The sequence below is a fragment of the Octopus sinensis genome, linkage group LG13 (genome assembly GCF_006345805.1).
Source record: "Octopus sinensis linkage group LG13, ASM634580v1, whole genome shotgun sequence".
Lineage (NCBI taxonomy): Eukaryota > Metazoa > Mollusca > Cephalopoda > Octopoda > Octopodidae > Octopus > Octopus sinensis.
The window spans coordinates 48,105,579-48,127,670 of record NC_043009.1 but is presented as its reverse complement, the minus strand read 5'-3'; the positions used below and the strand labels follow the sequence as shown (position 1 = coordinate 48,127,670).

Sequence of the window (22,092 nt, the reverse complement as noted above, 5' to 3'; positions counted from 1 at the left end):
ATGCTATATATCAATGCTCCACAACTGGTATGTCGCAGCATACAGGTGTGCCACATGAGGATGTTAGGTGTGCCGCAGTGTAACCTGAATATAACTTTTTTCCTTATGATTTAAGTAATATTTTTATTTCATGTGTGCCACTGAATTTTGAAAAGAATATAAGTGTACCGTAAGTGAAAAAATGGTGAGTGGATCTGGTAGACGGAAACTGAAAGAAGCCCGTCGTATATATGTATATAGATATATGTTTGTGTGTGTGTGTGTTTGTGTGTCTGTGTTTGTCCCCCAAACATCGCTTGAAAACTGATGCTGGTGTGTTTGCGTCCCTGTAACTTAGCGGTTCAGCAAAAGAGACAGATAGAATAAGTATTAGGCTTACAACGAATAAGTCCTGGGGTCGATTTGTTCGATTCAAGGCAGTACTCCAGCATAGCCACAGTCAAATGACTGAAACAAGTAAAAGAGTAAAGAGTAAGATATATATATATATATATATAAGTATGTATGTATATATATATACATACAGGTGGAGGCGCAATGGCCCAGTGGTTAGGGCAGCGGACTCGCGGTCATAGGATCGCGGTTTCGATTCCCAGACCGGGCGTTGTGAGTGTTTATTGAGTGAAAACACCTAAAGCTCCACGAGGCTCCGGCAGGGATGTGGTGATCCCTGCTGTACTCTTTCACCACAACTTTCTCTCACTCTTACTTCCTGTTTCTGTTGTACCTGTATTTCAAAGGGCCGGCCTTGTCACTCTCTGTGTCACGCTGAATATCCCTGAGAACTACGTTAAGGGTACACGTGTCTGTGGAGTGCTCAGCCACTTACACGTTAATTTCACGAGCAGGCTGTTCCGTTGATCGGATCAACCGGAACCCTCATCGTCATAACCGACGGAGTGCTTCTTCAATATACATACATTTTATTAAAGCTGAAAAATCTTCACAAACTATTACTCAGAGTTTTATGTTTCTGTTCATCATACAGTTGTGATAATACTGTATATTGCATATATATATATATGGCACCTTGGACAAATGTCCTTTACTTTAGCTCAGTGCCAACAAAGCCTTGTGAGTGTATTTGGTCGATGGAAATTAAAAGATCCCCATCATGAGTGTGCGTGTGTGCGCATGTGTGTGAGTGCATGCACATGTACATGTGTGTGTGTGTGTGTGTGTGTGTGTGCATGTCTTTGTGTATATGTTTGTCCCCTACCACTTCTTGACAATCAGTGTTGGTTTGTGTATTTCCGCATAACTTAGCAGTTTGGCAAAAGAGATTGAGTGAGTAAGTACCAGGCTTGAAACAAAACGTACTGGGGTCAGTGCATTCGAATAAAACCTCTTCAAGGTGGTGCTCCAGCATGATCACTGTCAAATGGCTCAAACTAGCATCAAGTGCTTTACCAAAATAATAATAAAATAATATTTCTTTACTACCCACAAGGGGCTAAACACAGGGAGGACAAACAAGGACAGACATAGGTATTAAGTCGATTACATCGACCCCAGTGCGTAACTGGTACTTAATTTATCGACCCCGAAAGGATGAAAGGCAAAGTCGACCTCGGCGGAATTTGAACTCAGAACGTAATGCCAGACGAAATGCCGCTAAGCATTTCGCCCGGCGTGCTAACGATTCTACCAGCTGCCTCCTTTGTTATGGCAGTTGGAGGTCAATGATTGGATGGTTATTCTCTCAACAGTCCAGACAAGAATGAAAACGCCTGCCACAGTCACCTCGTTCTCAGAGAAACATCCACAAACTCAAACAGTACATTGCAGGCAATAAGCCCCTTCTAAATTCCGATAAAGCTGACATATACAATTTTGTCCTCAAAAACATCTACACACACACTGGTGAAATCATCTTCTTAAACATACCCAGAGGAACTGGAAAACCATTCCTCCTGAATCTTCTTCTTGTGAAGTTGTGCCATAATGGTGACCTTGCTATTGCTGTTGCCTCCTCAGGAATATCCTCGACTCTTCTTGATGGTGATGAACAGCACACTACCTTCAAATTACCTTTCAATGAACAACAGCAAGAAAACCCAACTTGCCACATAATGCATTCCTTGGACGAAGTGACAATTTTGAAAAAGTGCAAACTCATTGTTTGGGATGAAGTAACTATGTCCCATAAATGTTCCTTACAAGCACTTAATAACACAATGAGAGACCTTAGATCAAACAACAACATCCTTGGAGGTGCGACCCTACTTCCTGCAGGAGATTTTTGACAAACTCTGCCTGCTATATCCAAAGGAAAACCTGCTGATGAACTTAATGCCTGCCTTAAAAGAATTCTTCCCTTGGTTGCATGTCCAATCAAAACAACTCACCATCAACATGAGAGCACTCCTACAGACTGGTCAGCCTACAACCCAGTTTTCAGAAATGCTCCTTAAAATAGGCAATGGACAAATTAGGTTCCACAACAATGGATACATTGACACTACCACCATTGGCCACACTGTCTCCAGCCTTGATGTCTTATGTTCTGCCGTTTACCCAAATCTTACAACAGAATTCACAAAACCAGATTGGCTTCGCAACAGGGCTGTTCTCAAGAACATTGTTACAGATCAGTTGACACCGTTACCGACCTTGATCAGATTACACACTTTCGAACAAAACTTCTCAACTCCCAAGTTCCCCCAGGAACCCTCCCCATGAACTTCACTTAAAAGTCAGTTGCCCTGTCATCCTCCTATGCAATCTAAACACACACACACACTATGCAATGAAACTCACCTTGTGATCAAACAAATGATGGACCACATCATTGAAACCCAAATTATCATGGGACATGGCAAAACCAATACCGTTTTCATTCCAAAAGTTTCTCTAACCCCAACAGGCTGCTCCTACCCTATGGAGAGACTTCAGTTCCCTCTCAAACTCATCTTCACCACAACAATTAACAAAGCACAAGGTCAGTCACCGAAAGTTGTCAGATTGGGCCTTCGAACAGCATGCTTTTCACATGGATAATTCTACATCAGTTGTTCCAGAGTTGACCATCCAGACAACTTATTCATCTATGCTCCTGAAGGAAAAAACCAAAAATGTCATATACAAAGCAACCCTACATTAGTTATACCTCTACTGCAATCTTCACATCAATGCCAAACTGTAGCCATTAGCAATCAGACTTCCTACAAGTTTTTCATTGATATTTTTTGCTTCATTTCCCTGATTGCTGTTAACAGTAAATTACCTTCAACGACCCTTCTTACTTCATGCACATTGTTTGTTCATAAGCATACTCTGACATTTATTTTTGTACGTACCATTATTCTATCTGTGTCTTTACTATAAATGCTTGCTTTTCTTTATCATACATGACTTTCATTGAAAAAAACCTTCAATACATTTGAGTTAGGCATTACAAGATATATAAGTACATGATATAAGATGCTTCAGGTATGATATAGGATCCCTAATGCCTACTGCAGTTGTGATCTTATGTCATCGTCCTTCATTTATTACTAACTGCCAAATTTGTGTTCAAAAACTTTATTCATTACCTAAGTTGCTTAATACCATATCATAAACTTGCTAACGAAAATGGTAATTATATATTTTGGGTTTATCAACTTGAAACGACTTCTAACTGCAGGCCAATTCAACTTAAACCATCCACAGGAGTGCACCATTATAATAAATTACACCGTCCAAAGGATGGGTGTTCCATGTCTCGTTTCTCTGCTTGTTTTTCTATTTCGTTGTTCAAAAAACGGTTCATTTTTTATGTTTTTGATTTTATGTTTTTGTTTTCTCATTGTGTCTACGTTTTTTGATGCCCTGTACCCATATATGAATGTATATATATATATGTAGGTATGTACATATATTTATATATCATTTATATATGTATATATATATATATATATATATATATATATATATACATACACAACATGAATTACAAAATATATGTAGCAGTCAGCTATGCTACTATAGGCTATGTGGAAGGAAGTAGTCAACATTTCCAATCTTGACCATGGAGACAGCCCATTACCAGCACACAACACATTGTTGATGGTGGGACTAGAACCATTGTCCTTCGGAAACTTGTTATAATTTGTCAATTTATTATTTATATAATCTGTAGACATACGCAGAATTTACATAGAATAATGTCATAAAATAACAACAACAAATTACAAAAGGAAGGAAGAAAGAAAGAGAAGAGACTGGATATGATTGGAAAAATTTTTCAAAACAAAAGACTTTAGATGAAGTACCCACTTAAATTGCTTTAATGAATATTCTTCATTCAATTTTTAATTTTTTTTTACCGCTAGCATTTTCTTGAAAATTTAAGTAAAATGTTTTAACACACCCACACACTGTTAGTTGCAGATGTGTGTGTGTATATCTGTATATACATATATATACATACATATATATATGTATGTATGTATGTATGTTGTATATTATATATATATTATATATTATATATATATGTACATATACAGAAAGACAGACATACTTACATACATGCACACACATACACATAAATATGTATAAAAATTACTTATACACATACACAAGGCAACGTATATGTATGAATATATATATGTTGTTTGTGTATGTGCCTGAGTATATTATATATATATATATATATATATATATATATATATATAACATACATACATACATACATGCACAGCATAGATATACTTACATATATACATACGTGTGTATATATATATGCATGTATGTATGCATGTATGTATGTATTTTTATGTAATTACATATATATGTATATATACATGTGTATATGTGTAGATATATACACATATATATATACACACACACACACACAAATATATATATATGATGTTAAAATGCACTAACAGATATACACTAATTTAGGCATACACAAAATGACACATACAATATATATATATATATATATGCACCCATACACACACACACACACACAGATAGAAAAGTGAACAAGAGGACATAGCAAAGAGAGAGCATACTAGAGAGAGTAAGAGAGCAAGAGTGAGAAAGAGAGAGTGAGCAGCGCGAGATGAAGAGTAAGAGAGAGAGAGAGATATTGTATCTCATTTGTTATTCAGGTTTTTCAATATAAAAACGTTTAAAATACTGCCTCAATTGTGGAACACCGTCTGATTATATGCAACACGTCTTTGAACATATCTGTTCATGTGTGTGTGTATCTATGCATAGATGTGTATGCATACGTATAAGTTGGTCTGTGTCTGTGTATGTGTGTGTTTTGGATTTTGTGTATGTGTATGTATATATACGTGTATGTGTATATGTATACCACGGTTTACATGAGTTTGTATCACAAACCAATTTTCCCAAAAACTTTTATTTCTTTATACCCAACACCAAGGACTTCTGGAAGTTTTTGTTTTTTTTATCATTTTGTTTATATTTAATTATTTTTTTTTTATCTCATTCCACTTCATTTCTTTTGTTCTTCCTCCTCTTTATCTCCTCCTTTCTTTTATTTTTTTATAATTTAATTTTTTTCTCTGGTGACAAAAATTTTCGTATACACACAATATGAGCATATATTCATATGGACACAACTACTCTTATACATAAACACACACATATATGTGAGTGTGTGTGTGTAATATACATATATAGACATGTATATATGTGAGTGTATATAAAACATGCATATTATAATACACCAGATATAAGCATATACATATCTATATACATATATATATATGCATATATATATGTGCATATATATATATATATATATATATATATATATGTGTGTGTATATATATATATATATATATATATATACATATATATATATACATATGTATATAGATATATATATATATATACATATGTATATATATATACATATATATACATATGTATATACATATGCATATATATATATACATATATATATATATATATATATATATATATATTATATACACACATACATTCATATATACATATACATACATATGTATGAATATATATAAAGTATACATATATATATATATATATGACGATGATGATATATATATATATGTATGTATGTATGTATATTCCCATGTATATTATACTATGTGTGTGCCCACAGGTATAGAGATATATAGATATATGTACATGTATTTATATATAAACACATATACATATATATATATAGAGAGAAATATATGTACGTATGTGTCTATATACATGTATATATATATAGGTACAGGTGTGACTGTGTGGTAAGAAACTTGCCTCCGAATCACATGGTTCCGGGTTCAGTCTCACTGCGTGGCACCTTGAACAAGTGTCATCTGCTATAGCCTTGGACTGACCAAATGACTCGACCCAAGAACTTATTTCTTAAGCCTGATACTTAATTTATCAGTCTCTTTTGCTGAACCGCTAAGTTACAGGTTGTCAAGTGGTGATGGGGAGACAAACACAGACACACAAACACACAGACACACAGACACACAGACACACACACACACACACACATATACACATACATATATATATATATATATATATTGGCCTGCTCGTTTAGCCAGCGAGGTGGTGTCATTTGAAGGCTAAAACAATGCGAAGCGCATTGTGACCAGCGATGTGTAGCAACATTTGATAGTCTGGTCAGTCACGGTGATTATATATATATATATATATATATATACATATATATATATTTATGATGGGTTTCTTTAAGTTTCCGTCTGCCAAATCCAATCACAAGGTTATTTTATTATTTTAGAAGACACTTGCCCAAGGTGCCATGCAGTAGGACTGAACTCAGGACCATGTTGTTGGGAAGCAAGCTTCTTACCACACAGCCACTCTTGTGCTTATATAGATAGACAGACAGAAAGATAGATAGATAGATAGATAGATAGATAGATATGTTACACACACATACACACATTTAATTACACAGGAATTGGTGGGGGATATGTGCAAGTATGTGTATGTATGAGTGTATGTATTAGTGTATAACATATACAAATGACATTTTTTTAGTTATTTGTTTTCATCATCTCCCCCCCTCCCCCCCCCCACACACACACTGCCCGCTATCCTCTGGATGATAGTATTTGCCTCTTTTTTTTATAATAATATTTCTCAATTTCCCCCCCCCCACACTTAACACTATCTCCATTCTCTATTCTTCTTCTTCATTTATTCTCATTCACTCCTCTTGTCTTCTCATTTTCTTTCACTTTTCTTTCATTTTTTTATATTTTTCTTGTAATTTTGTAATTTTGTAATTTTGTAATTTTCGTCCGCTGTAACGACCTTTATGACAAATAAAATCTCTGAGCTTTATCTATATTTTTTTCACCAGTTTCATAGAACACTGATTCAATTTCATGTATTATTTATGACAAACAAACAATATGTGTGTGCAGGTGTGGATGTGTGCATGTGTGTGTATGTATGTATGTATGTATATATATATATATACACACATAAACACATATATATTCATATATACATATACATATATATAGATGTACATATATATATATATATACTATATATATATATATATGTGCGTGTGTGTGTGTGTATATATATATATATAACAAATAAGTGATTAGTTACTTGTTGTTATTGTCAATGTTTCTTTTTGTTAGTCATTTATTCATTTTCATTTTCAAATTCTCAAAGAATACAAAAAAAATTTGTTATATATTGTTTGAATCTTAAAGAAATGCTGGTAATTACATATTTCTTAATTATTAAATGTTCATACTTGAAAAAAATTATGTATATATATATATATATATTTGAAAAAAATATGTGGATATATATATATATAAATATCTCTGTGTGTGTGTGTGTGTGTGTGTGCATGTGTGTGTATCTATATATGTATGTATATATGTATATATATATGCACATACATACACACTGACACATATATATATATATATAATATATATATTATATATATATATATAATATATATACATATACAAAATACATAATGTAACAGCAAAAGAGACCGATAGAGTAAGTACCAGGCTTAGAAAGAATAAGTCTAGGGGTCAATTTCTTCAACTAAAGCGGCAGTGCTCCAGCATGGCAAAACAAATAAAAGAATAAAATAATGAAAGAATATATATATATACATATATATAAATACATGCATATATACATGTGTGTGCGTGTGTGTGTGTGTGTGTGTGTGTATGGAGAGAGACAGGCAAACACGCATTTTATCAATATTTTTGGTTTCTTTTATTCTCTTAGTATTCTTGTAGTTGTTATTGTATTAAAAGAAGATTTTCTTTAAAATAATGATTCATTCTTTACAGATAATTTATCAACTTCATCATCATTAACACGTGTTGTGAAATGGCTCAGAGGTTTAAACAATTACATACAAATCAAAAAATCAAATCAAAATCGAAATCAATCAACATCAATGGAATTTGTAGTTGTGGTACCAGTGCCGGTGGCACATAAGAGAACCATCCAAACGTAGCCGTAGCCAGCACCGCATCAACTGGCCTCCGTGCTCGTGGCACATAACAAACATCATCCGATCGTGGCCAATGCCAGCCCCGCCTGGCCTCCGTGCCGGTGGCATATAAAAACCACCATCCGAGTGTGGCCGTTCGCCAGCCTCGTCTGGCACCTGTGTCGGTGGCACATAAAAAGCACCCACTACACACACGGAGTGGTTGGCATTAGGAAGGGCATCCAGCTGTAGAAACACTGCCAGATCTGACTGGCTTGGTGCAGCCTTCGGGCTTCTTAGACCCCAGTTGAATCGTCCAACCCATGCTAGCATGGAAAGTGGACATTAAACGATGATGATGATGATGATGATGATGATACTGAGCATGTAAGCATCAGTTCATACCATCTAGATTTTTCTTTCTCATGGCTCTTCATCATAACAATTGAATATTTATGAATTTATAGATTTAAAAAAACGATGTGTTATAACACTATTCCACAAATACAAAAACAGCCATTCCAACAATCCAACATACCTCCATCATCAGCTGCCACACGGATATCATTATGGTTTTGACACCTGGGCAGTACGATGTGTTTGTGCCATGGAAAAAGTACTAAGTCCACTCTGGTGAGTGGTTGGTGTTAAGAAGGGCATCCAGCAGTAAAAATCCTGCCAAAACAGTTGCAGAAGTTTGGTGCAGGCCAGTTCCCTTCAAACCGTTCCACCCATGCCAGCATGGAAGGTAGACGTTAAGTGATGAAGATGATATATAATTGATACAATATACATTGTTTAATAGAGTTTCCCTTGTTAAAACATAGCAAATAACACTGTTATATTATAATACGATTCTTCCTCTTAATACACCATTTAAAATAAAATGTAAATTGACGAAAATGTAGAAGTTTGTTGAAAGTAATTTTAAGTGTCTTCAGATTTCTTTTTCTATGGAATTTTGTGTATGTGCACATGTGCATGCCTATGTGTAAACTGGTGCATAAGCACATATGCATGTCCATTCATATGTATGTATGTATGTATGTATGTATGTATGTATGTATATATATGTATATATATATACACACACACACACACATATATATATATATATATATATATATATAAACTTCAATGTAAGTATATACATATTTTCATTTACATATGTATGTATACATACATACATGTATATATACATATACATATATATATATATATATACACATACATATATATATACATATACATATATATATACATATACATAAATATACATATATATGTATGTGTATATACATGCATACATGTATATATACATATACATATATATATACACATACATACATATATATATATATACATATACATACATATATGTACATATACATACATATATATATACATGTACATACATACATATATATATACATATATGCACACACGCACACACATATATATATGCATGTATAGGCACACACTCACACACAAATATTTATTTATATTTGCCTTTATTTGTATATGTTCATATAAATGATGTGTGTGTGTACGTGCATGCGTGCGTGTACGTGCATGTGTGTACATATGTGTATACATATATTCTGGCCAAGTTCCACAAAGACTTACCAAAAGCTATTCAATACTTATTATTAACAAGATAGAATTGAGGCTGAAAATTATGAAATTATGGATCATCAAGATGAGTGGCGCTAGCAGCAAGATAGAAACCGGACAGAGGTTATGGAACGATGCTGCAAATGATATTGGCCTGAGGAAATCTGACTTTGGTTAGGAATTCAGCTTGGTAATTAAATGTTATCATGAAGGAAAATGTGAGATTGATATGAGATGAGATGAAAGAAAAATGGTTGGTGAAGAGGTGAGTCATAGAAAGAGAGAGAGGGGGAGAGAATAGTAGAGAAAAAAGGGAGACAAGTGTGTTTTGTTGTTATTGTTGTAGATGTTGGTGTTGCCATTTTTGTTGTTGTTGGAGTAATAATGATCGGGGTGGTGTGGTCGTCATAGTGTTGCTGCTAGTGGTGGCGGCAAAATCATAGAGTGTCAGGAAAAATGCTTGTGGCATTTGTTCTGGCTCTTTATATTCTGAGTTCAAACCCCACTAAAGTCACCTTTACCTTGCATTCTTCCAGGATCAATAAAATAAAGAACCAGTCGAGTGTTAGAAGCGATAATATTACACCCATTTTTCTAAAAATTGCTGACCTTATGCTTAAATCAAAAACCAAACAGAATCATTAGCATACCAGGTGAAAGTTCTGAGTTCAAATTCAACCTCAATCAACTTTATCTTTTGTCCTTTCAGGGACAATAAAATTAAGTACCAGTGAAACCAACTAGTCCCCTCCCTTTAAAGGTCTTGAGCCTTTAATAGAAAGGATTATTAACTATTATTATTTTTATTATTATTATTATTATTATTATTATTATTATTATTATTATTATTATTATTATTATTATTATTATTATTGTTATTGAGAGAGAGAGAGCAGTGCATGCCACCAAAGTGACACTGGGGTAAAATATACGAAGCCCAGTATACCCAGCATGACTACCTGTCTGACAAGGGTACACCAGGCACATGCATCACAACCATATGTGCACGACCTGGTGATCTCATATCAAGATAAACAGGACATGACCTTGCAGGTGGGGCACTGTTAGAATTTTCTTCAGGTCGAGTAGCCCATCCTGCTCAAAAGGTCCCTGAATAAGGGTTGTTTGAGGATGTTGAACGAAACACCCATGTTTCCAAAGGTGAATTATCCAAACCTCAAAGAATTCCTCTCAACACATGGTTATGATGCTCCCCCACTACTGCTGCTCGGGATCAGAGATGCACATATCATCAGCCACTAAGGGACATGCTCAACTGGTTAAGGTCAAACAACTGACAAGCAAATCTGTGGTATTGAGCACAATATTTGCTGTAGACCATCTTTTATACCAAGACAAAACAATGTACTTATTATTATTATTATTATTATTATTATTATTATTATTATCTTTATTTTTATCATTATTATTAGGTGGTGAGCTGGCAGATTTGTTAGCATGCCAGGTGAAATACTTAGCAATAGTACGTCCTTTACGTTCTGAGTTCAAATTCTTCCAAGGTTGACTTTGCCTTTCAACCTTTCGGGGTCAATAAATTAAGTACCAGTGAAACACTGGGGTCAGTATAACTAACTTATCCCCGACCCCCAAATTTTAGGCCTTGTGCCTATAGTAAAAAGGATTATTATTATTATCATTATTATTATTATTATTATTATTATTATGCTTTTTCCTTCTTTCTTCAAATTTTCTTCCGTTTCTTGCCAAGTGTTTTCCATACACCTAGGGCAGGGAAGCTCATTGTATGCATTCCCAGATTACACACGCAAATTCACAGATAAAATATGTATTTAAAAATTAATAAATAAATAAATTCTTGGATGGATGTTGTTTTCACAGCGATAATGCTCTTCTCAGTACATGAGCCGTTCCAGTTAATACGATTTTTTACACTTCCTGTAGGGATGGTAAGCCTGGAATCATTCTCAAATAGGTTTCAGTACCTTTTTTTATCATTCCAAGAGATACTACAATCACTGGTACTGTAGTCGCCTTGAGATGACACATTTTTTCAATTTCTTTTAGCAAGTCTTTATATTTACTAATCTTGTCAAATTCTTTCGCCGCTATATTGTGATCGCAAGGAATACTCATGTCAATTAATAAACAAATCTTTTTTGTCTGATCTTTTATAATAATATCCGGTTTATTAGCTTTTATAGTCTTGTCGGTCTGTACAGGGAAGTCCCATAGAATCGACACTTTTTCTCCCTTCAGCTTCAGGATGGTGTTTATACCATTTGTCAGCGGTTTTGATTTTATTATGCCGACATATTGTCCAATGTAAATACTGGCCGACTCTGTCGTGTCTTGCTTTATTATATTATTATTATTATTATTATTATTATTATTATTATTATTATTATTATTATTATTATCATTATTATTATTATTATTATTGTTATTATTGTTATTATTATTATTGTTATTGAACTTGACGCAGGTTTGTTCATTTTTCTGATAGAACTTATGTGGGTAATGAGTACTACCTGTGACCTTAGGTATCAAGAAGCTTTCAATAACCTCTCATGTGCTCAAAATCCTACTCATAATCTTTCCTGATTCCCAAGAGGCAAATTTTCTGATGAAGTTCTACAGCCATTCCACTCCAATCACCTTCAACCAATTGTGTCTATCCTTGTCTCTATCCTCCTGTTTCCATATTCTACTTAAAACCCCATTTTATGGGGTCATTTACATGTATGCTGTTGGATCCATTTCTGCTAAATGAACCTATTAATGAATCCTGCTGCGGACAGTGCAGACTTTTCCTAATTACAGCTGTGGTCATTAGGATAAGAACTAAGTTTCCTTTTATGAACAGCATCAACCATTTCAATCAATCGATGCGTCACAAGTAAATGAAGGAGCATCTTGTGCTCACTTGACCTTTTAGAAATAGTTGCGATCTCTCCCTCAAACCATACTCTTTACTCTCTCTTTTACTCTTTTACTTGTTTCAGTCATTTGACTGTGGTCATGCTGGAGCACTGCCTTTAGTCGAGCAAGTCAACCCCAGGACTTATTCTTTGTAAGCCTAGTACTTATTCTATTGGTCTCTTTTGCCGAACCACTAAGCCACAGGAATTTAAACACACCAGCATCGGTTGTCAAGCGATGTTGGATGGGACAAATACAGACACACAAACATATACACACACATACATATATATGCATATATACGACGGGCTTCTTTCGGTTTACATCTACCAAATCCACTCACAAGGCTTTGGTCGGCCCAAGGCTTTAATAGAAGACACTTGCCCAAAGTGCCACACAGTGGGACTGAACCTGGAACCATGTGGTTGGTAAGCAAGCTACTTACCACACAGCCACTCCTACTCCTGAGTCTTTATAAAAAAAATGGGAAAGATACATTGGATTTTGTAGACCTTGATACACTGTGTCTGAAGACGCTGCTGGAAATTACTTTGATAATAGTGTTTCCTTCTAGAGCCATGCCAGGCTCATAAGGGCTGGTTTCCCGGTTTCAGTAGTGTAGAAATTCCCTCACCTAGATGGGACGCCGGTCCGTCGTGGGATTACTCATTTTTGCCAGCTGAGTAGACTGGAGGAACGTGAAATGAAGTGTTTTGCTCAAGAATACAATGCATCGCCCGGTCCAGGATTGAAACCACACTCTTATGATCATGAGTCCAACACCCTAACCACTAAGCTACGCACCTCCCCACTTTGATCATAGGCTTACTCAATCAGATCAGGCTGACCTAGGTTTAGAGAACAACAACTACTGCTACTACAGTTATTACCACCGTCACCACCACCACACCACCACCACTACTACAACAACTACAACAATAATGATGACTACTACTGCTGCTGCTACTACAACTACTACTAGAACTACAGTAGCAACAACAACTACAAGTGATGATGTGTAGGAGCCACCAAATGAGCTTAGCTTGCTAGAAATAGCGACTAATTCTTCCTCAAATCATTCATTAACATTAATAATTGAAAGAACATATCAGATTATGTAGACTTAGTGATCGTCATAAAAATAAACAAGATGGTCACACTTGGAATGTTTTTACATAAAGGTTAATCTAGAGCATAACAACAACAACAACAACAACATCAACAGTCATTTCTTTGTATTGGATATTATTTAAAGTACTTGTTCCTATTTTCCTTATACATTTAACAGCTGCTGGTTTTATGTGGGTTGTGAGAAGACAATTTGGTGAAGGAACATGGCTCAGTGGTTAGAGCATCGAGCTTACAATCACGCGATTGTGAGTTCGATTCCCAAACAGGGTTGCGTGTTTATTTCACGTTGCTCCAGTTCACTCAGCTGTAGAAATGAGTTGTGATGTCACTGGTGCCAAGCTGTATCGGTCTTTACTTTTCCCTTGGATAACATTGGTGGTGTGGAGAGAGGAGGCTGATATGCATGGGCAACCATTGATCTTCCATAAAAAAACCTTGCCCGGACTTGTACCTTGGAGGGTAACTTTCTAGGTGCAATTCCATAATCATTCATGAATGAAGGGTCCCGGCCTGAAAGTCGTCTTGAACAGGCGAGTCAGGTATTCCTCGTCGACACCCAGGTTCGCCTCGAGATCGTCGTCGTACCTCAGGCACGCAGACAGACATACAGACAGACGGACGGACGGACGGACGGACGGACGGACGGACAGACAGACAGGCAGGCAGGCAGGCAGACAGACAGACAGACAGACAGACAGACAGACAGACAGATAGATAGATAGATAGATAGATAGATAGATAGATAGATAGATAGATAGATAGATAGATAGATAGATGGGCAGACAGACAGATTTACAAACGTATGTATGTATGTCTTTGTGTCTACACATACCACCATCACCACCGCTTGACAACTGCTGTTGGTTTATTTACGTCCGCAAAAGAGACCGTAGAATAAATAACAGACTTTTTAAAAAAAGTATCCTTTGGGGTTTCTTCGTTCAATCGTAATCCAGTGTCTGAAACAAAAAAAAAAAGGAAAAGATAAAGATATACACACGCACACGTATGCGTACATATGTGTCTATGTGTAAGAATAATTGGCACTCTGACGGTTACGACGACGAGGGTTCCAGTTGATCATCCGATCAACGGAACAGCCTGCTCGTGAAATAAGTGTCCAAGTGGCTGAGCCTTCCACAGGTCTCGCGTACTCTTAACGTAGTTCTCGGAGAGGTTCAGCGTGACACACCGAATGTGACAAGGCTGACCCTTTGGAATTACAGGTACTACTCATTTTTGCTAGCTGAGTCGACTGGAGTAACATTTTAAAAAATGCGTCTTGCTCCAGGACACAACGCACCGCCGGAAATCGAACTCGTGACCTTATAACCCTAACCACTAAACCACGCGCCTGCACTCTTTAAGTATATATTTACATATATCATGGTCCCGGGTTCAGTCCCACTCTGTGGCACCTTGGGCAAGTGTCTTCTGCTTTAGCCTCAGGCCGATCAAAGCCTTGTGAGTGAATTTGGTAGACGGAAACTGAAAGAATCTCGTCATATATATACGTGTGTGTATGTGTGTGTGTGAGTGCGTTTGTTCCACCACCTCCATCATCGCTTGATAACCGATGCTGGTGTGTTTACATCCCCGTAAATAGGATAAGTACTGGGCTTACAAAGAATAAGTCCTGGGGGTCGATTGCTTCGACTAAAAACGCTTTAAGGCTGTGCTCCAGCATAGCCGCAGTCAAAATGACTGAAACAGGTAAAAGAATAAAAGAACGTATGTATGTATACGCATACGCAAACACACACTCACGCACGCATGAGCGCAGGCGCGCAGACGCACGCACGCGCGCACATTCAGACACCTGACACTCAGGTGTGTATGATGCCTGATTGATAACAGCGTACAAACGAAATGACTAGCAGACGATTGGTTCCAAGCTAGTTATTTCTAAACATCCGTGATCAGATTTTATTGCAACATGTTGGTAAATTTACTGGGGAAATTTGTTAGTTTCAGCTGGTATTTTTTTATTACACTGTATATTTCTTGGAATTTTCAGTGAAATATTTTATCGATATCAATGTTTTAGTCATCGAAAACAATCTACAAGATGATATGTGAGTGAGTGTACTTTTAAAACGGGGTCAGCATACTGTCAAAAGGTTTTCTAACTAAATAATCGATACAAATCGATATTCTTTTTTTTTTCTTTTTTAAATACATTAACCTTAATTTAACTATTGTCTTCAAGTGGATGGTGCCTGGAAGTAATTAGCATCAATGTCTTTTTTATATATTTTGATTAACTTCTTTTTTTTTTTTTGTTTTGAACTCGAATCCCGCCTGCAGTCAACTTTGGGTGCATCCTTACGGAGTTCGGTAAATGAAAGAAATGAAGTAGCAGTCGAGTACTGGAGAAGATTTAATCAACTAAATGCCGCTCCTTCCAAATTTCAGGCATTGTGACTAGGTGGTGAATGGATGGACAGAATTGTCGAATAAAATGCCTTGCTGTATTTGAGCTGGCAGAAACGTTAGCACACCGGGCGAAATGCGTAGCCGTATTTCGTCTGCCATTACGTTCTGAGTTCAAATTCTACCGAGGTCGACTTTGCCTTTCATCCTTCCGGGGTCGATTAAATAAGTACCGGTTACGCACTGGGGTCGATATAATCGACTTAACCCGTTTGTCTGTCCTTGTTTGTCCTCTCTGTGTTTAGCCCCTTGTGGGTAGTAAAGAAATGGGTATTTGTTCTGATGCCTTAAGTTCTGAGTTCAATTTCTCCCAAGGCCAACTTCGCCTTTCATCTTTTTGAGAGAGTCGATAAAATAAAGTACCATTTGAGTACTGCAGTCGATGCTTTCGATTAATTCCTCCCCTCAGAATTGTTGACTTTGAGTGACAGAATCGGTAGCGCATCGGACAAAATGTCTTGTTATTTTTAGTTAGGCTCTTGACGTTCTGACTTCAAATCCAACTTTGTCTCTCATCATATTGTTGGCCATGTAACACAGAATCGTTAAAGCAGACATTGAAAAAAAGACAATAACCTTCTCGAATCATGACGACTCATAAAGGGCCGGTTTACCGGTTCCATAACGTATAAATTACCCTCCTGGACGGGACGCCGGTCCGTCGCAGGATTACTCATTTTTGCTGGCTGAGTGGACTGGAGCAATGTGAAATGAAGTTTTTCGCTCAAGAACACAACACATCGCCCGCTCTAAGAATCGAAACCGCAATCTTACGATCATGAGTCCAACACCGTAACAACGAAGCCACGCGCCTCCACCTAAAGCAGACATTAGACAAACTGCGGCCCACAGCACTTTCTGAATTGCACACCAACGAGAAATTACCATAGTGCGGCGGCTCACTCGATGATGTCTCATGTCCCATGCAGCCCGCCTCCCGGGAAAGGGTTCGTCATGCTTTCGGTAAAGCCTAATGTTTGTCCCGTCTAAAACCACCCCCACCCCCCGAGGTCCGTTTTTACCTTTCATCCTTACCGAATCAATAAAAATAAAGTACCGGGAAAGTACTAAACCCTTCTCCTCAAAACTGCTGACTGGCATTCTTTCGGTATTGGTCTAGAAGAGAGAGTAGAGTGTCGGTGTGACGAGACGACGTCATTCACCCGCTATCTCAGGCTTAGCCGCTTTATGTCAGTCATGAGGAAACGTATGTATGTATGTATGTATGATTGACGTCATGTACTAATATCGAAGGATTGCCCTGCTGGCTTTTTTTTTTTTTTTTACTCGAATCAGAAACCATTATTATCAACACCACTCTCCTGAGCTGAACTGCGCTGAGCTCAAATTCCGCCGCGTTCGACTTTGCCTTTTTTTCTCTTTCCGGGTATCGATAAAAAATAAGTCAGCGTATCAGCACTGAGATCGATGTATGTGATCGGCTATTCCCTGACACCCCCACCACCACCCCCGGCCATCAAAATTGCTGGCCTTGTGCCAAAATTACAAAGAGTAATTAAATCCACGTTTTTGCACTACAACTCCTTTACCACTACTACAACTATTATTTCCTCTAGTGTTAACGACAACTAGTAGCAACAAAACTACACTATTACTACTACTACTACTACTACTACTACAGATAGCACCGCCGCCACCACCAACACCATAACAGTTAGTACTATGACAACTACTTGCGTGCTTGTGTGTGTGTGTGTATGTGTACAACCGTAATAACATGTTACTGACAAAAACTACGAGACAATCCTTCTTTCTTTGTGATGCGCTGAACTAATATATTTATTTATGTGCCACTTATATTTGTAACTTTATGTTGTTCGCATTAATCCGATGCCTAGCAACTTGTTAATAACATTTTAAATAACATATACGTACGTACGTACGTACATACATATTTCTTTATTACCCACAAGGGGCTAAACACAGAGGGGACAAACAAGGACAGACATAGGTATTAAGTCAATTACATCGACCCCAGTGCGTAACTGGTACTTAATTTATCGACCCCGAAAGGATGAAAGGCAAAGTCGACCTCATACATACATACATATCGCGCACGTATGCATTATACATACAAATATACACACCTACTTCATACACAAATATATAACTTCCTTTTCCTTTTATCTCTTTCTCTCTCTCTCTCTCTCTGAACTATACACCACTCGCATACATACACACGTATACACATCCATACACGTACTCATTCACCTATAAACAACTCATATATATATATATATATATACGCAATGTAATCGTGTAAACACGGCAGATGCGTGACCCAGATGGATTAAATATTGGTGATCAAATTATCAATTCGTCACCATATACAAAAGCAAAAACAAAAAAAAACATATACTACTAACATCAGCATCACCACCTTCAACATCAACAGAATTATAATAATTATAACCATAATAATCAACATATTAATTGATGACTGATATCTCACGTCGGATCTATACCCAAGTTAAATTCGAACCTGTCACCTAAAGATTGCAGCGGTCTTTATTCTGGAAAGATGGTTGGTTCGGTACGCAAGTCAATCTTCAATTATGAAGCTAAAGACTTTGTAAGTTTTTTCTCCTTTTTACTGTTATTATTGTTGTAGTTTCTTTTATTAGCGCTAAGTTTGAGCAAATCTATGATCAAAGGCGCTCCAATTGTGACAACCCCATTTTTCGTTTAAAATTTTTTTTTTATCCAAAAGGCTTCATTACTCGATGTATCCTTCGTATTTTAAAGTCAGCAGAATGTGATTCAAGGGAAATGTGGCTGCTATTTCTAGCGAATCGAACTATCACACTGAGGTTTACTCCTTGGCTTGTTGTTGTTTAGCAATATTAACTTTTGGCACAATTCCAGCAACTTCGTGGGAGTGGGAATGTTGATTACATTTAACACGACGAAAGGCAAAGCAGAACTTGAACTCAGAACGTTAGACGAACGAAATGCCGCTTGTATTTTTGTTATTTACTAATTAGCAAGTGTAAGGCAACACAGCACGCTTTATATATCTATTTCTTTAATACCCACAAGGGGCTAAACACAGAGGGGACAAACACGGACAGACATAGGTATTAAGTCGATTATATCGACCTCAGTGCGTAACTGGTGCTTAATTTATCGACCCCGAAAGGATGAAAGGCAAAGTCGACCTCGGCAGAATTTGAGCTCAGAACGTAACGGCAGACGAAATACGGCTACACATTTCGCCCGGCGTGCTAACGTTTCTGCCAGCTCGCCGCCTTAAAAATATACTGCCCAACGTGGGGCACGAACCCACAACCCCGAGATTAAGACTCTCGTGCTCTACCGACTGAGCTAGCCGGGCAAGCGCGCTTTATATATCATTAATGAGCAGTGAGGCGATAAACGAGTAGAATCATTTACCTTTGATAGATGCAAGCCCCTTGCTCTATTCATGCATGGCCCTTCGCTTTCCTACATACTATTTTTACTATTTTACTTGTTTCAGACATTTGACTGCGGCCATGCTGGAGCACCGCCTTTAATCGAGCAAATCGACCCCGGGACTTATTCTTTTGTAAGCCCAGTACTTATTCTATCGGTCTCTTTTGCCGAACCGCTAAGTAACGGGGACATAAACACACCAGCATCGGTTGTCAAGCAATGCTAGGGGGACAAACACTGACACACAAATACACACACATACACACACACATATATATATATATATATATACATACATATATACGGCGGGCTTCTTTCAGTTTCCGTCTACCAAATCCACTCACAAGGCATTGGTCGGCCCGGGGCTATAGCAGAAGACACTTGCCCAAGATGCCACGCAGTGGGACTGAACCCGGAACCATGTGGTTGGTTAGCAAGCTACTTACCACACAGCCACTCCTGCGCCTATTTTATAATTTCATTCACATCTTCGATGTATTATATAAATAGACCCGAGCGCTTTACTGATACTTTATTTTATCAAGCCTGTAGGGGTTCGTTGTTGCTGATGTTTACCTCGGCTCAGCCCTGATCGAACGAACTATGAAGAAAAGCATTCCTTCTGTGGCTTTCCCATCTTTTACAGGTGGATATACTGGTAGATCATCTTATATGTGCTTTCGTTATTCAACCCTTTCATTACTATATTTATTTCGGAATTCTCTGCTGTTGTTTTAATTAATTTTGAATAATCAAGAATTTAGTTATATCACTTTGCCATTATAAACCTGGATTTTGGATCATAAATTAACAAGAAATTTTGATGGACTGTTTAGTTCTGTTTACTTTGAAACACGAGGTTTGTTTCATTGAACCAGAGACAAGTTAGCAAGGAATGAGTTAAAGATTTGGTTGTTATTTTACTACTTCGAGGATCCATTAACATCGTTCTTGTTCGTAGGGCTGATAAAACAAGTCCCAGCCCTCTTGGCTGTCTTGTGCGAAATATATTGGCCTAATGCCATGGTAACAAATTAATATTAATTAATGACAAAGAAAAACAATTATAATTATTGGCTTCAAATTTTGGAACTGGAATAACAATTTCGGGTGAGTGGATAAGTCAATTATATCGACCTCAGTACTGAACTGGTACTTATTTTAACCATCCCGAAAGGGACAAAAGGTAAAGTCGACTACTACGGAGTTTGAACTCAGAACGACAAGTTGGATTGGATGCCGCTAAGTATTTTGTCCGGTGCGGTAACAATCCTGCCATCTCACCGCCTTGATAAATTTTCAATTATTAACACATATTTTTTTGAATCTGACACAATGTTAAAAAAAGCTTAATGTGGTATTAATAAAGGTTTTAAATCTAGGTAAAAGACCATCACTTGTGGAGAGAAAATATTAATCTATTATGTTGGCCATAGTATTAAACTGGCACTTTATTTCATTGACCGCTAAAGGATGAAAGACTGGATTTAAACTTATGTAAAGAGCAGAAGAAATACTTCAAGACACTTTTCCTGACTCAAGCTGGTCGATTAAGTAACACAATTTCATATACGTCAATTTAGCTATAAATAAGTCCTGATCGAACAGGCTTATAATCGAATGTTTTCTAGCCATGGCCACCTCATCTGTCTATATAGCTAAGTCTATATTGTTCATTAGGTCTGTCGTTCCATTTTTAACACGGTAAAATGTAATTTGATGAAAATTCGGCTGCTATTTTTAGCAGGCCGAGCGACTCGTGTTGTGGCATTTGTTTAACTCACAGGTCAACTCTGATCAAATCGTTCTACAGAACTATGATCAAATATTTCCAACGGTGACCATCTCGTCTGTTTGTTTATCTAAAACTATATTATTCAACTTGTCTGTCCTTCCTTCATTAAGACGATAGGGTTGGATTTGTTGATTTGGCTGCTATTTCTAACAGATCATGCGACGGCGTTGTCTACCTCGCCGGCTCGTTTTAATGTTGTTTATCGCTAGATCAACCCTGATCGGGTAGATTTGGGAATAGGGGTGTTCCAAACATGACTATCTCGTCTGTTTGTATGTCTAGAATTACGTTACATTGTCCTACGTTTTTTTTTTTTTTT

At 36.9% G+C, this 22,092-nt stretch overlaps 1 protein-coding gene, 1 long non-coding RNA gene and 1 other non-coding gene across 4 annotated transcripts in view; 1 reads left to right on the top strand and 2 right to left on the bottom strand.

Annotated features, from left to right (window-relative positions):
* Window positions 1-22,092, bottom strand: part of LOC118765813 — a 230,525-nt gene that overhangs the window by 139,615 nt on the left and 68,818 nt on the right. The gene's annotated exons all lie outside the window — the stretch shown is intronic.
* Window positions 18,805-22,092, top strand: part of LOC115218538 — a 52,576-nt gene continuing 49,288 nt past the window's right edge. For both annotated transcript variants that reach the window (XM_029788414.2, XM_029788413.2), the window contains exon 1: window positions 18,805-19,136. In XM_029788414.2, coding sequence (XP_029644274.1) covers window positions 19,086-19,136 — 51 coding nt within the window. In that variant the 5' untranslated portion in view covers window positions 18,805-19,085. The remainder of the gene's footprint in view (window positions 19,137-22,092) is intronic.
* On the bottom strand, window positions 19,826-19,898 carry Trnak-cuu. The gene has a single exon. It is a non-coding gene; the product is annotated as a tRNA-Lys (tRNA).